This window comes from Astatotilapia calliptera, chromosome 13, assembly GCF_964374335.1.
Source record: "Astatotilapia calliptera chromosome 13, fAstCal68.1, whole genome shotgun sequence".
Lineage (NCBI taxonomy): Eukaryota > Metazoa > Chordata > Actinopteri > Cichliformes > Cichlidae > Astatotilapia > Astatotilapia calliptera.
Window position 1 is genome coordinate 32,614,960 of NC_137434.1, and position 13,033 is coordinate 32,627,992.

Consider the following 13,033-nt stretch of genomic DNA (forward strand, 5'->3'; position numbering starts at 1 on the left):
AAGGGAAAAAATAAAGGTGTTCAGGCAAGGTTGCTTCAGCTAAACTCAAGAGCTTTTTTGGTCCCATGTGGTGCCCACACTTTAAATCTGGTAGTAGCTGATGCTGCAAAAAGCTCACCAGATGCCCTTGGCTACTTTGGGCATTTAGCAAAATTATTCAAGCTCCTCTCAGCCTCCACCCATAGGTGGGGTGTTCTCCTGAAACATGTGAAAACCACCTTGAAATCATGGGCTGAGACCAGATGGGAAAGCAGGATAAAAAGCATTGAGGCAGTCAGATATCAGGCTCGGCAAGTCAGAGAGGCTCTTCTGGAGGTGAGGGAAACAGCTACAGACCCTGTGGTCAGAGTTGAAGCCCAGTCTTTGGCTGAGGAGATTGGATCCTATCGTTTTTGCATTTGTACAGCCATCTGGTATGACATTCTCAGCAAGATCCAGTATGTGAGTAAACTCATGCAGTCGGCCTCCATGCAGCTAGATGTGGCTGTCGACTTGCTAAAGAAAACCAAAGATTCTGTTGTAAAGGCTCACCTTTCAGCACATTCACTTCACCAGATGCACCTTGTTTCTTTTCCTCACCTTTGATTGGGTGTGGTGCTTGGCCTTAATTGCACTCACCTGTCACTCGTTATATAAGGACTGCACTCACCTACCCCTCACTCTTTCTTCACTCCCACATGGGGCGGCAGCTGAGGTGAGTTTCTCTTTGAGTCTCCTGAGTTCATGTATCATTTTGAGTTACTTAAATCGTACTATGTCCTTTTTAGAGAGAGCAGTCCATGTGTGTCTTTCTTTCCTTCCTTCTTTGCCTTATTGATTTGGAGAATAAAAGGAAAACCCTGAGAATAATTAGATGACTGCTTATTCTTATTCTAACCGGATGAGCCCATGATGCTGATTGCTTAAGCCCTGAACCTTCCTTCCTTCAAAACAGATTCCCTCACCAGCTACAGAAACACTGGATTTTCTGATGCACAGACAACGGCAAAGGAGATGTGTGAAGAAATGAATGTGGAGGCTGAACTCAAACAAAAGCGATTGAGAACCACCAAAAGGCACTTCGGTTATGAGTCTCCAGATGAGCCCATACAAGATGCACTTAAAAAAATGGAAACCACATTTTTTAATGTGGTAGTGGATACAGCCATCTCTTCACTTGATGAGAGATTTCAGAACCTTGGAGAGGTGAATGACAAGTTTGGAGTACTCCTCGATTTCCACAACTTACAAAAAGAAGAGCTGCTACAGCAGTGCCAAACACTGAGTACTACTCTGACCCATGACAGCCAGCCGGACATTAATGGCACAGAACTTGCAAAGGAAATGCAGAATTTCCCACCATTGCCATCAAAGAACATGACAAACATGGAACTCTTGACCTTCCTGCATGAGAAGAAGCTGGTAGAAATTTACCCCAACATGTGGGTTGCTCTGAGAATCTTTGCCACTCTTCCTGTTACAGTAGCTGCTGCTGAAAGAAGTTTCTCTAAGCTCAAACTCATTAAAACCTACCTGAGATCTACTATGATGCAAGAACGTCTCAGTGGACTTTCCATCATAAGCATAAATCATGTGGTCTCAAATCAGTTGTCATATGATGATGTTGTAGATGACTTTGCTGCAAGAAAGACTAGGAGAGTAAGGCTGTAGCAGGTGATGTGAGGTTGATGAGGGGGTGGTGTACAGTAATTTGTAAGTCATTCTAGTTAATGCAGTATTAAAAAGCACAACTAGAGAACTCTGTAGGATCCCCTTTTTTGTAATATAGTTGTTAAAGTCATACTGGTTTATTTAATATCTTGTTTTGTGCAGTGCCTTATTTATATTGTATTTTTAATTTATTTTATCCAACTTGTTGACACGTTTTATTGTGTTTATGTATATAAAATTTATTGTATTTCATATATTCATTTTTTATTTTTTGTATTCATTTATTTATTCATATCTTTTTTTTATCTTGTTAATTATTCTGATTGTGAATTTGCTTTCTTTAAGTGTAAAAAAAAAAAGGTCAAAGACAAAGCTATTCGGTTTCTTGTGAGTACATACACTACACTGCCGATGTAGGGGGAGCGCCACCTAAAATCTTGCCTAGGGCGCCAGATTGGTTAGGGCCGGGCCTGACTAAACCCCAATTCAACCAGACCCAGAACTGATCCGGAATTAAAACAGGACTACAACAGTTCACAATCAGGACTACTGAGGACTTAACCAAGACAGAACCAGAATCAGAACTAGATTCCTTAATCATAATTATGCAAATTCTCATCTTTTGTATAATTATGATTAAAGAACTGACCTCCCAGCCCATTGTTCCCTCAGTGGGCTGAGTCATTATGCAAATGTACTGTTTATAAGATTTGGGAAAACCTGCAGTCAGCTGAGACTGAAGAAGTCACTTGGATGAGTGACGAAACGTTTCTCCCACAAAAAGCTACGTCCAGATGAACAGAATCAACTTTTGGAGAATCATTCTCCTCTCTCTCCCTCTTTGTGCTGACAATCAAACCAAACACCAACATAATCAACCAGATATTTACAAACTCTTCAGATAAAAACACTTTTTTAATTGTAACATCAAATCAGACTAAATGTTTATTTTTTTTAGATTGATGAATATAAAAAACATATTTGTTAACTTTAAGAGTAAAGAGAGAAACTATCTGTATTTCTTATTAATTAACAATAAACTTAGGTTCACATTTGATCAAAGTGATAATAAATAGAAGCTCTGTCTCTCTTTATTCTGACATTTAACTCATTCAAAAGATGTTTCAATATTTATCTAAAACAAAAGTTTACTCTAAATTGATGTTGTGCAGTAAAAAAATGTTCTTGTGTTTTCCATAAAGTGTAAATATCTGGTTTAAACTGTGAATATACTGCTGTGTATTGATGTTCCTCTTGTTTTGCATAGAAATATACTGAACAACATACAAAGCATAATATATAAAATAACATCTACCAGAGGTTTTTCTTTGAAAGAAGCTCCTTATGTCCATTCTTGTACATCAGTGCATTACTGAAACCGATTTATTTAGCCGTGGAGGGAAACAACTGAAAATATGAAATAAACACATGTAAGCTAAGACTTGTGGGGATAGGTTGATTGGATAATCCAAATTGCCACTAGGTGTGAATGTGCGAATGAATGTGAGTGTGAATGGTTGTCTCTCCCTGTGTGTTGGCCCTGTGACAGACTGGCGACCTGTCCAGGGTGTACCCCGCCTTTCGCCCTATGACAGCTGGGATAGGCTCCAGCGCCCCCCGCGACCCTGAAAAGGATAAGCGGAAGCGAATGGATGGATGGATGGATGCTAAGACTCTCTAAAGAAACAGCAGTGTTGTTGTTCGGCTTTTCATTTCGCCTTTTGTTGATTCACTCGAAGAGCAAGTAACGTAATATTGGTCAAGTGATCAGTTTGATATCAATCTTTCGTGATGCACCGTCATATTTACATTATTTGTACAGTACGAATGATTTGCTTTGGTACCTGCTCAAACTTCAGTTCTCCTTTGTCTGCCTGGCTGCGCTTCTCCACCAGCACACTCGCAGTGCTTCGAATATTGTGTGTAGTTTTTGTTTTATACAGTTGTCAGCCAGGCATCTAACTATGAAAAAAATACACTCCAAAAGACCCCGGGCTTCTGAAAAAACAACCTGGGCTTAAGCGCAGTAAGCCACCCCCCGCTCCGCCACTGGTCAAGTTCCTCTCAGAGAGGCTGTCGGATCTGTGAGTGCCCAAATGATGTACAGCCATCCAGTCGTTCTCTAAAATTGAATATTAACTTTCTTAAAAGTCCTTTAAAAGTCCAAACAACCCACAGCTGCAAACATCTGACTGGCACTACCCCCTCTATCCTACAACGGATTCTCGTTGCAACGTTATGCATTGGGTTAGCTCAGTAGGTAGAATGTTGGCCCCATGATCGGAAGGTTGGGGGTTCAAATCCACTGAGGTACCCCTGAGCAGGGTACCATCCCTACTCACTGCTTCACACAGTGAATGGGTATTATATATATATTACACGGAGAGAGGGGAAATTCCTCTCTCTCTCTGGCATGCAGAAGCAACACGTAGCTTCTAAATGCCACATTGTGTGCAGGATGACCACAAGGGGGCAGTATATAGCGGTGTGCCATAGGCTTTACACAAAGCCACTTTGACTAGAAGTGAACAAAAGCTAAATTTGCGTGCAGTAGTATTGCTGTGGTTGTATGCGAAAAAATCAAGATCCTTCGATCGCTTCACTTCTTGGCTTAATCAGTTAAAACTTCTCCCTCAAGTGTAAGTGTAGGTTCCAAATAATGTTGTTTGCTTGTAGTTTACAATTTCTGTAAGTACAACACCTTTAATGTAATACTGTTTAATTCTACTTTGTATTGTACTAATCTTTAAATAAAGGTTGGGGGGGGGGGGGGGGGGGGAGTACTGCATAACTCTGTGTGGAAAATAAATCTCATTATGTAAACAGACCTGTCGTAAATAATCATCCTTATAATCACGGGTGTAACTGTGCCGAATACTCATGCTGATCTCAAACGGACTGGAGGACGGAATTCCTCCTTCTATGTGACTCGGATGTCAACAGAATTCCCATTCAGTTATCTAACTTCCACGCACAGGATTTCCGTGTTTTTGACACGGGTATGGTACACAGGGTATCGGAGCAGGTGAGTGACGTCATCACCCGGAGCTGCAGACACCAGCAGACCGGAGGTTGGGCTCTGTGATTGGAGACGGCCCAGCTGTGGCGGCAGCTCTCACCTTGTCGAGCGATGACATCATCACCCCTCTACCTTAGGCTTGTTGTTTATTCACAATAAAACTGAAGGTGAAGCTGTGACAGATTCAACTCCATCAATAAACAGGAAGCAGTAAGGCAGCTGACGTCACGCTATAAATATCTCCTTGCTCGTGCAGGTGAAAGACGCCAGAGCATGAAGTTTTCCGCTTTTATTGTGAAAGTCAGCACCGGAAGCTGTAATAGGTGATCGGCTCAATTTTATTGGCTTCGTTTGTATCGTGAAAATCTGCCGATCGATCATTGATAATTAATCAGTAAGTAGAATCAATGATCAGAGGAGTGTCCGTTTCCATGACGACGCCAATCACAGAAGGTTAAAACGAGGCTTGGCGAGAAGTGACGTCACAGTCGTGAAGCTCGTGTATTTTGGGTGAGGATTCGCTCCAAGCAGGATTCGAAGTCTCTCTTTGACGTCACAGAGAACCCCAGCCTTTAGTTTGAATAGAGTCTGTGTATTACTGTGTTTACTGCTTCAGTAGAAATTCACGCTGAGCTCATGAACGTTTCCTGTCAAAGGCTGTTGTTTTGTCATTAGCCTTGTTGCCATGGTGACAGCTGCTTCCGGTCCCGGTGACGCGCTCGGAGTGAGTCCTCTGTCCTCTGCGAGCTCTCTGGGTGTCATAGTAACGGTCACCTGCAGAAGCACACCGGGACTGCCGGAGCTCGCGGACCGACGGACAGACCCGCTGCCACACGCGCTCCAGCTGATCTAATCCATCGATGCCGGATCGATCGGCTCTGATGTCCGCCGCTCTGGATCGGAACCCGCGCGTGGCCTGCGGCGAGATCGGCAAATAATGACATCAGCGCGTGACAGCCCCGAACCTCCCCGCGTGAGCTGATCGATCATCTATCAGGTTAATTGGTTACCTCATCGATACCGATCAGCTGATCGGTCACTGCCTCGTGTGGAAATTTAACTTCAGAATCCTGCTTTAGTCGAGTAAAAGTACTCAGTTATTTTCAGCTCTCGTTTAGGAGCTTTATCAGGGAGTCATCGAGGAGTCACGTGATCTAAGCTGTCACCTGACACCTGTCCGGTCTCCTCTTTGAGCTCAAAGATTCGTGAGTGCCAGTCAGGTGGACTCACCTGAGCTGGTCCTGCTCGGCCTCAGCGCAGCGCTCCATGATGAGCGATACCACCAAGTTACCCAGCAGATCCCGACACGTTTGGGACATAAAAAGTTTCCAATTTTACATTCAAAATAAATACAAGAACCAGACTTCCTGCTCTTATCGTTTAATTATGAAGAATGATAAGAAGTTAAAAACCCTGAAAAGTCGATATGACATTATAAAATACTCATCTAACAATGAAAAACAAAAGTGACTGAAAATACAGCTGAGAAACAGTTTAGAGTTAATATCTGTCTCATGAATGAAATATTTTGCGTTTTAACGATTAGCCTGTATAATCCACTTTCAGTGCTCTACAAATAGTTTTCAGATGAAGCGCAGACAGAAAACCCCAAACCCAGGCGTACGTCAGCTCCAGAGTTTCTCCCTCTGTACCTGGATAACTCCAACCTAGCAGCACCTGTCTCTCTCCTCCTTTTCAGTTCCCGCATCATAAACTCATCATCATTCTGTGTTATAATTTACTTTTCTTTGTGTCTGACAAGGTTTGTGATCCTGCCACGTGTGTCACAAACCTCATCTTGCTTGTTTGTAGCTCCACAAAAGTGACTCTGCTTACGATCATCAACTGAGCGAGCACACGTGAGCCGTGACGCAGTTCACATAACGCTATGAAAGGCAGAAGAGGAAGTAGTTCTTACCAATCATTTAGACGATCCCAATAATGTTGTTGCTTTTTACTGTGTTCCTGTTAATGATAAACTCTAATTCTTTTTCAAAATTACTAAATAATAATAATAATAATGGATTGCATTTATATAGCGCTTTTCAGGGCCCTCAAAGCGCTTTACAATTCCACTATTCATTCACTCTCACATTCACACACTGGTGGAGGCTACAGTTGTAGCCACAGCTGCCCTGGGGCAGCCTGACTAAAATATCAATATTTTAATAGGAGAATCGATTCTAGAGCATAAATGTCTGTCATCAGAAGAATCAGTACATCAGTGTCAATCTGCACACCACTACTGTCGACCATAATATCCTATTAGAGCGATTAGAACATGCTGTAGGTATTACAGGTACTGCACTGCAGTGGTTTGTATCATATCTATCTAATAGACTCCAGTTTGTGCATATAAATGGAGAGTCCTCTTCACACACTGAGGTTAATTATGGAGTTCCACAGGGTTCAGTGCTAGGACCAATTCTGTTTACATTATACAAGCTTCCCTTAGGCAGCATCATTAGAAGACATAGCATACATTTTCACTGCTATGCTGATGACACCCAGCTCTATCTGTCCATGAAGCCAGATAACACACACCAATGAGTTAAACTGCAGGAATGTCTTAAAGACATAAAGACCTGGATGGCCGCTAACTTTCTGCTTCTTAATTCAGATCAAACTGAGGTTATTGTACTCGGCCCTGAAAAGCTTAGAAATATGGTATCTAACCAGATTCTTACTCTGGATGGCATTACCTCGGCCTCCAGTAACGCTGTGAGGAACCTTGGAGTCATTTTTGACCAGGACATGTCCTTCAACGCACATATTAAACAAATATGTAAGACTGCTTTCTTCCATTTGCGCAACATCTCTAAAGTTAGAAATATCCTGAAAAACTAGTTGTAGTCAAATAATTCAAGTCAGATCTGTGTTTCTTTGTCACCTGATCAGGTGTAATGGTGGCTCCCAGTCCCGTTCAGAAAACTTGGGTTAACTCTGATCCAAAAACTAGCCAATAGCAGACTTTGGTGCAGTACCCATGTTTCACCAGGTGAGAAAACACTTTTGTTTCAGTGTTCGTTTTCCTGTTTAGGTGTCCCAGTGCTCCCAGTGGCATCCGCAATGCTGCCTGCCTCTATCCAGATCACAGGCGAGATGCTGTCGGCGGCTGAAGTTCAAGACATCTGCGAGAGTCTGAAGGAGGATGGCGTGCGCCTGCTGTCTGTGCGTGGCTGCCAGCTCTCAGATCGCGACTTTGGGCGTGTCTGCCGCAGCGTTGCTGAGTCGCGCTCGCTTGCTCAGCTGAACCTTAACCTGGGCGTTGTCTCCAGTATTGGCCGGACGCGGCACCTGGCTGACGCCCTGAAGACTAACCGCTCCCTGCAGACCCTGTTGTGAGTAGAACTTAAAGCTGATTGGCCACTAATCTAACTGTGAATGGTTTGTGAGTCTCTAACTCCACCCCTCCAGCCTTCATGGCAGCCCACTGTTGGACGCCGGCTTAGTGACCCTGAACCCCGCCCTGTCCACCCACCCTTCACTGGTGTGCCTGGATCTTGGTGACTGCATGCTGGGAGACGAGGCACTGGGTCTGATCTGCGGGATGCTGCCGCCAGACGGCGCAAAGTCAGGTAACACCTTCTGCCCTCCCACCACAGGTGAGCCAGGTCTCTCAAGTGTGACCCTGAACCTGGTCCGACTCTCACAGACAGAAGCTCATTAAAAAAACTCCCGATTTGAGGAAGCCTGAAATAGCAAGGGTGCCTGAGGGTTATCCCCCTCAGGCACCCTTGCTATTTCAGGCTCACATGACCTGAATTTGCGGGCGGCGCGGTGGCACGGTGGTTAGCACTGTTGCCTCACAGCAAGAAGGTCCTGAGTTCATTCCACCTTTCTGTGTGGAGTTTTCATGTTCTCTCCCGGTACTCTGGCTTCCTCCCACAGTCCAAAGTCATGCAGTTAGTGGGGTTAGGTTAACTGGAAACACTGAATTGCCCGTAGGTGTGAATGTGCGAGTGAATGTGAGTATGAATGGTTGTCTGTCCCTGTGTGTTAGCCCTGCAACAGACTGGCGACCTGTCCAGGGTGTACCCTGCCTCTCACCCTATGACAGCTGGGATAGGCTCCAGCATCCCCCGCGACCCTGAAAAGGACAAGCAGAAGCAAATAGATGGATGGGTGACCTGAATGGCTCTGCTCAGACCACCACGCAGCAAAGCATTCTGGGAGTTTTAACTCTTCACTGTGTGTGTGTGGTAGGGCTCAGGGAGCTCACTCTCAGTGCTAACCCAGGAATCAGCTCCAAAGGCTGGGCTCGACTCTCCATTGCTGTGGCGCACAGCTCGCAGCTCCGCGTGCTCAACCTGGACTACAACCCACTCGGTAACACATGTGTCATGATAACATGATGTCATAACAGCGTGATGTCATTATTGTTTGACGCTCTCGCTCTGTTTCCAGGTGATCAGATTGCAGGGATGCTGGCAGTTGCCGTGGCATCCAGCAGGACTCTGGAGGTTCTGGACCTGGAGGGAACCGGACTGACCAACCAGTCAGCACAGGTCGACCAATCACAGTGCTCCATTCTCTTCTTTTTCTCCAGTTCTCATCAGCAGAGAGCAGCTCTTTAAATACAACTAGAATGCAGTTGTAAGAGAAGAGATGAGCGTCTGTTGGAAATCATTTAGTCTGGTTTTATTCACACCGTCAGGGTTTCTCCTCCGCTCTGAGAACAAAGCCACCATCCTGCAGTGATGTTTAGTCTGACCTGGTGGTGGCGCTGTGTCCCTGCAAAAAACTGTTCCCAGACCCTGAGTTTGGACTCAGTTTTCAGTTCACTTGTTTGTCCACCAGGGGGAAGTGATATGGCAGCATTGTGGCCTTGTTAGGGCTGTGTTTCCTGTTTCAACTACTTTCACAATAAATGCCTGAGTGTGTGGCCTGTGAAACTGCTGGATAAACAGAGACAATAACATAAATAAAAACACAGTGAATATCTAGAAGCTCTGAAGTGGTTGGAGGTGGAGGTAGATCACCTGTTCTTTCTTGAGCTTCAAAATGCTCTGAATGTTTTTGTTTGTTGTTTGTTTTTGTCAAGGTCAGGGAGTAAAATCCAGGAGAATGTAATTAATACTCAGTCCTCGCTAAACTGCATTTCTCACTGATGTATGTAAACTGGCTGTGTGGTCCAACAACAACTCAGCCACACATGTGGATAAGAGGCATGCACATGCGATTGGTGCGTCCCAGTACTGTAAACACAAAGGAGCACACCTGACTGTAAAGATGGTTTGCAGTCACGACCGAGTGGGGTCAGGTTCACTGTCCTCCCTGTCACGTTAAACATTTTGTACAGTTTTATTTTGAAGCCATGCTGCACTTCCTAAGAGATTTATAATGTGGTGGTCTCACCTGTGTGCAGGTATTCCTGGACATGGTGGAGAACTACCCGACCAGCCTGCGGGTCCTGGTTCTGGCTGAGAACGACATTAGTCCGGAGCTCCAGCAGCAGATCGGTGACCTGCTGTCTGAAGGGGAGGATGACGATGACAGAGAGGCCTTGCCTCTGGTGCCAGATCCTGCCTCCATCACTGCTTTCCAGCAAATCAGAGACAAGTATCACCCAATCAGAGACAAGTACCAGCTTCCCGCCTGGCTACCCCACAGCAGTAAGGGCTGACTATTCACCTTGTCCTCAGTTACAGAGTGTCCCTGCTCAGACTGTCTCTCCCTCAAACTGCACAAAACCAATACAGACCCAGCAAACTGGGATTGTTTGCCAGGTTATTTTACTGGCAAGAGCAATATTGCCCCCTTCCCCTACTATAGACTTCTCTTTTCCACTTTAATCTATTATATATCCTTTTCTATCCCACTTTGCCTTGTATAGATCTGATTCTGTCCCACTTTACCCACTGGAAACCCAGTTCTGTTCCACTTTCCCCAAAAAACACCTGATTCTCTGTTACTGTAATCTGTACAGAACCAGTTCTTCGAAACTTTAATCTCTATAAACACAGTTCTTTCCTACTTTACGAAATGTAAATCTGGTTCTGTCGCAGTTTATCCACTATAGTCAAAGGTTTACTTTACTCAGTACAGAGCCAATTCTCCCACTTTAGCTTATATAGACATGACTATGTGCTACTCAACACACTATAGACCTGGTTCTTTCATTATTTACCAAAAACAAACCTGGTTCTGTCCCACTTTACTCAATTTGAACCTGTTTTTTCCACTTTGTAGATCTGTTTTGTCCCACTTTACCTTGTATGGACCTGGTTCTAGTTCATTCAGTGTAGACTTGGCTCTTTTGTACTTTACTCAATAATTTACTTTACCAAGACCATTTTCTTCCTACATGACCCAATATAGAACTAGTTTTGTGTCACTTTACACTGTTTGTGTGTTTTTTTAAAAATATAAACCTGATTCTGTCCCATTGAGTATAGACTTGATTCTGTTGAAAATTCATCTCTATAGACCTGGTTTTGCCCACTTTATCCAGTTTAGATTTGGTTGTGTCCCACAATACCTTCTACAGACTTGGTTCTATCCAACATTACCCACTATCAACCAGTGTCCCAATTAGCCAGGTATAGATCTGGTTTTGTCCCACTATACTGAGTATAGACCTGGTGCCGTCCTTTGTGTGGTGTTTAGGTGTCCTTGGTGACAGTAGGAGGTGTGTATTTTGTATAACTGTGGACAAAGTGTTAATCTGGGTAACCTGCTACATATCTAGTCCCACTTGGTTTTACAATAATGGATATTTAATCAATATTAATTAATATCCCTTTTAAGATTTTCTGTTCTTTTGTGGTTCCTCTGTGATTCATAACAGCAGTGTGAGCTTGTCCTAATCTCAGGTCAGGTCAAGACCAGATAAATTATTCTTAAAAGCTGCAGTAACTACTGAGCAACAAATTTAAAAAGAAACGGTGCAGACTCTTTGCTTTTTATTTCATACAGTGTCATTAAGTTTGAAAACCACTGCATACCAGCGATGAAGTTGAATTTTAGACTGAGTGTGATTTCAGCTTCTCAGCAAGTTCAGCAGCTTCATTTTATTTGAATGTGCCACAAATTTGGCAAACGGAGAGAAAATCTGCACACAAACCTAATCTAACACCTTTGTACACCAGGGGTGTCCAACTCCAGGCCTCGAGGGTCAGTGTCCTGCAGGTTTTAGACGTGTCAGCCTATTTAAATGGCTAAATGACCCCCTCAACATGTCTTGTAGTTCTCCAGAGGCCTGGTAATGAAGTCATCATTTCAGGTGTGCAGACCCAGGGTGACGTCTAAATCCTGCAGGACACTGGCCCTCGAAGCCTGGAATTGGACACCCCCGCTCTACACTGTGTCATTAGATGAACGAGGTGTTTTTGTCTTTTTCTCTCAAATGTTGAGACAAACTGATTGATCTTACTGCCGCTGTGACCGAGGCTTCAAATGATTGATCATGCATATTTAAACCTTTTCTACATCAGATTTTAGGTTGGTTTTCTTAAAGGAACAGTTCATTGTTGCCCTGTAGCTCAGTTCAGTATAAACAGAGGAATTAATGGACTTCCACCTAATTGTGCTTATTCCTGGACTTTTTCTGGAGTCTTTGAACTGACTTTTATTGATCCAGTGGAAGTAAATCAATCTAAACGTGTGATCTGGAAAGGGCACGGAGGCCGTGGTGTGAGCTGCTGGTCCTGGTTAGAGAAACCGTGCTGAACTATGGCGTGAAGTTCTCAATGTCTTATTCTTTGACCCCACAGACTCCAGCACCCAGGCGGTTTTGCTGACGTCAGGTCTAGGTGAGAGCTTATTGGCTGAGACTGAGATGTGACCCCTCCCACAAACATACCCATTTCCAGTCATGCTGCCGTCACTTTTTTCGGTTTGAATGGGTTATTTTTCTTCTGCACTGCACTTCTGTGGTTGTCAGATCACCTGATGGCTTGCACCCAATCACACGCCCCGCATGGTTCGATGTAGCACCTGAACACAGACGAGCAGAGAACTCAAACACGTCACGTGACCTCCACACAGGTGTTTGTTCTGCTTCTAATGAATGTACCTTTGGCTCTGTTGATTGGTTCTGATGTCACAATAATAAAACTGTTTACAGCTTCTTAAAAACAAAGACTCTGATTGGTTGTTTGCTGCCAGCACACACTTAAACACACTGAACAAGTTTGTCTGAAACTTGCTCCCATGTTTGGCGTTTAAAGGTGGCCCTTAAACCGATCTCCGTTTAGCGAGCGGGCCAGTGGGACGAGCGGTTTCATCCGTAAAACAGAAAGTGAGTCGGTCTTTCGTCAGCCCAGTGACGCTTCCTGTTGATGCTGTGAGGAAACTCGCTGAACAAATCCGGCACTGAAATCAACCTCGTGGTCCCGCCTCCACGCTCTTCACATCCCTTTG

At 44.2% G+C, this 13,033-nt stretch overlaps 1 protein-coding gene across 3 annotated transcripts; it reads left to right on the top strand.

The window, feature by feature from the left end:
* The first annotated feature begins 5,043 nt into the window (after positions 1 to 5,043).
* On the top strand, positions 5,044 to 12,752 carry lrrc73 (leucine rich repeat containing 73). Of its 3 annotated transcripts, none has more exons than XM_026190381.2 (8): positions 5,044 to 5,179; positions 7,710 to 8,010; positions 8,087 to 8,247; positions 8,876 to 8,998; positions 9,077 to 9,177; positions 10,038 to 10,284; positions 12,385 to 12,423; positions 12,555 to 12,752. In XM_026190381.2, exons 2-8 carry the CDS (start codon positions 7,739 to 7,741, stop codon positions 12,602 to 12,604), a joined length of 993 nt encoding a protein of 330 aa, XP_026046166.1. In that variant the 5' UTR covers positions 5,044 to 5,179; positions 7,710 to 7,738; the 3' UTR covers positions 12,605 to 12,752. The 3 variants fall into 3 exon arrangements, with proteins under 3 accessions (XP_026046166.1, XP_026046165.1, XP_080143954.1); XM_026190380.2 differs by lacking the exon at positions 5,044 to 5,179 and adding an exon at positions 5,364 to 5,666; XM_080287828.1 differs by lacking the exons at positions 5,044 to 5,179; positions 8,876 to 8,998 and adding an exon at positions 5,407 to 5,666.
* Positions 12,753 to 13,033: the final 281 nt, after the last annotated feature.

Coding starts and splice junctions, on each gene's coding strand:
- lrrc73 (XM_026190381.2), top strand. CDS start 7,739: ATGCTGCCTGCCTCTATCCAGATCACAGGCGAGATGCTGTCGGCGGCT. Junction 8,999..9,076: donor CCTGGACTACAACCCACTCG/GTAACACATGTG, acceptor CTCTGTTTCCAG/GTGATCAGATTGCAGGGATG. Junction 9,178..10,037: donor TGACCAACCAGTCAGCACAG/GTCGACCAATCA, acceptor ACCTGTGTGCAG/GTATTCCTGGACATGGTGGA.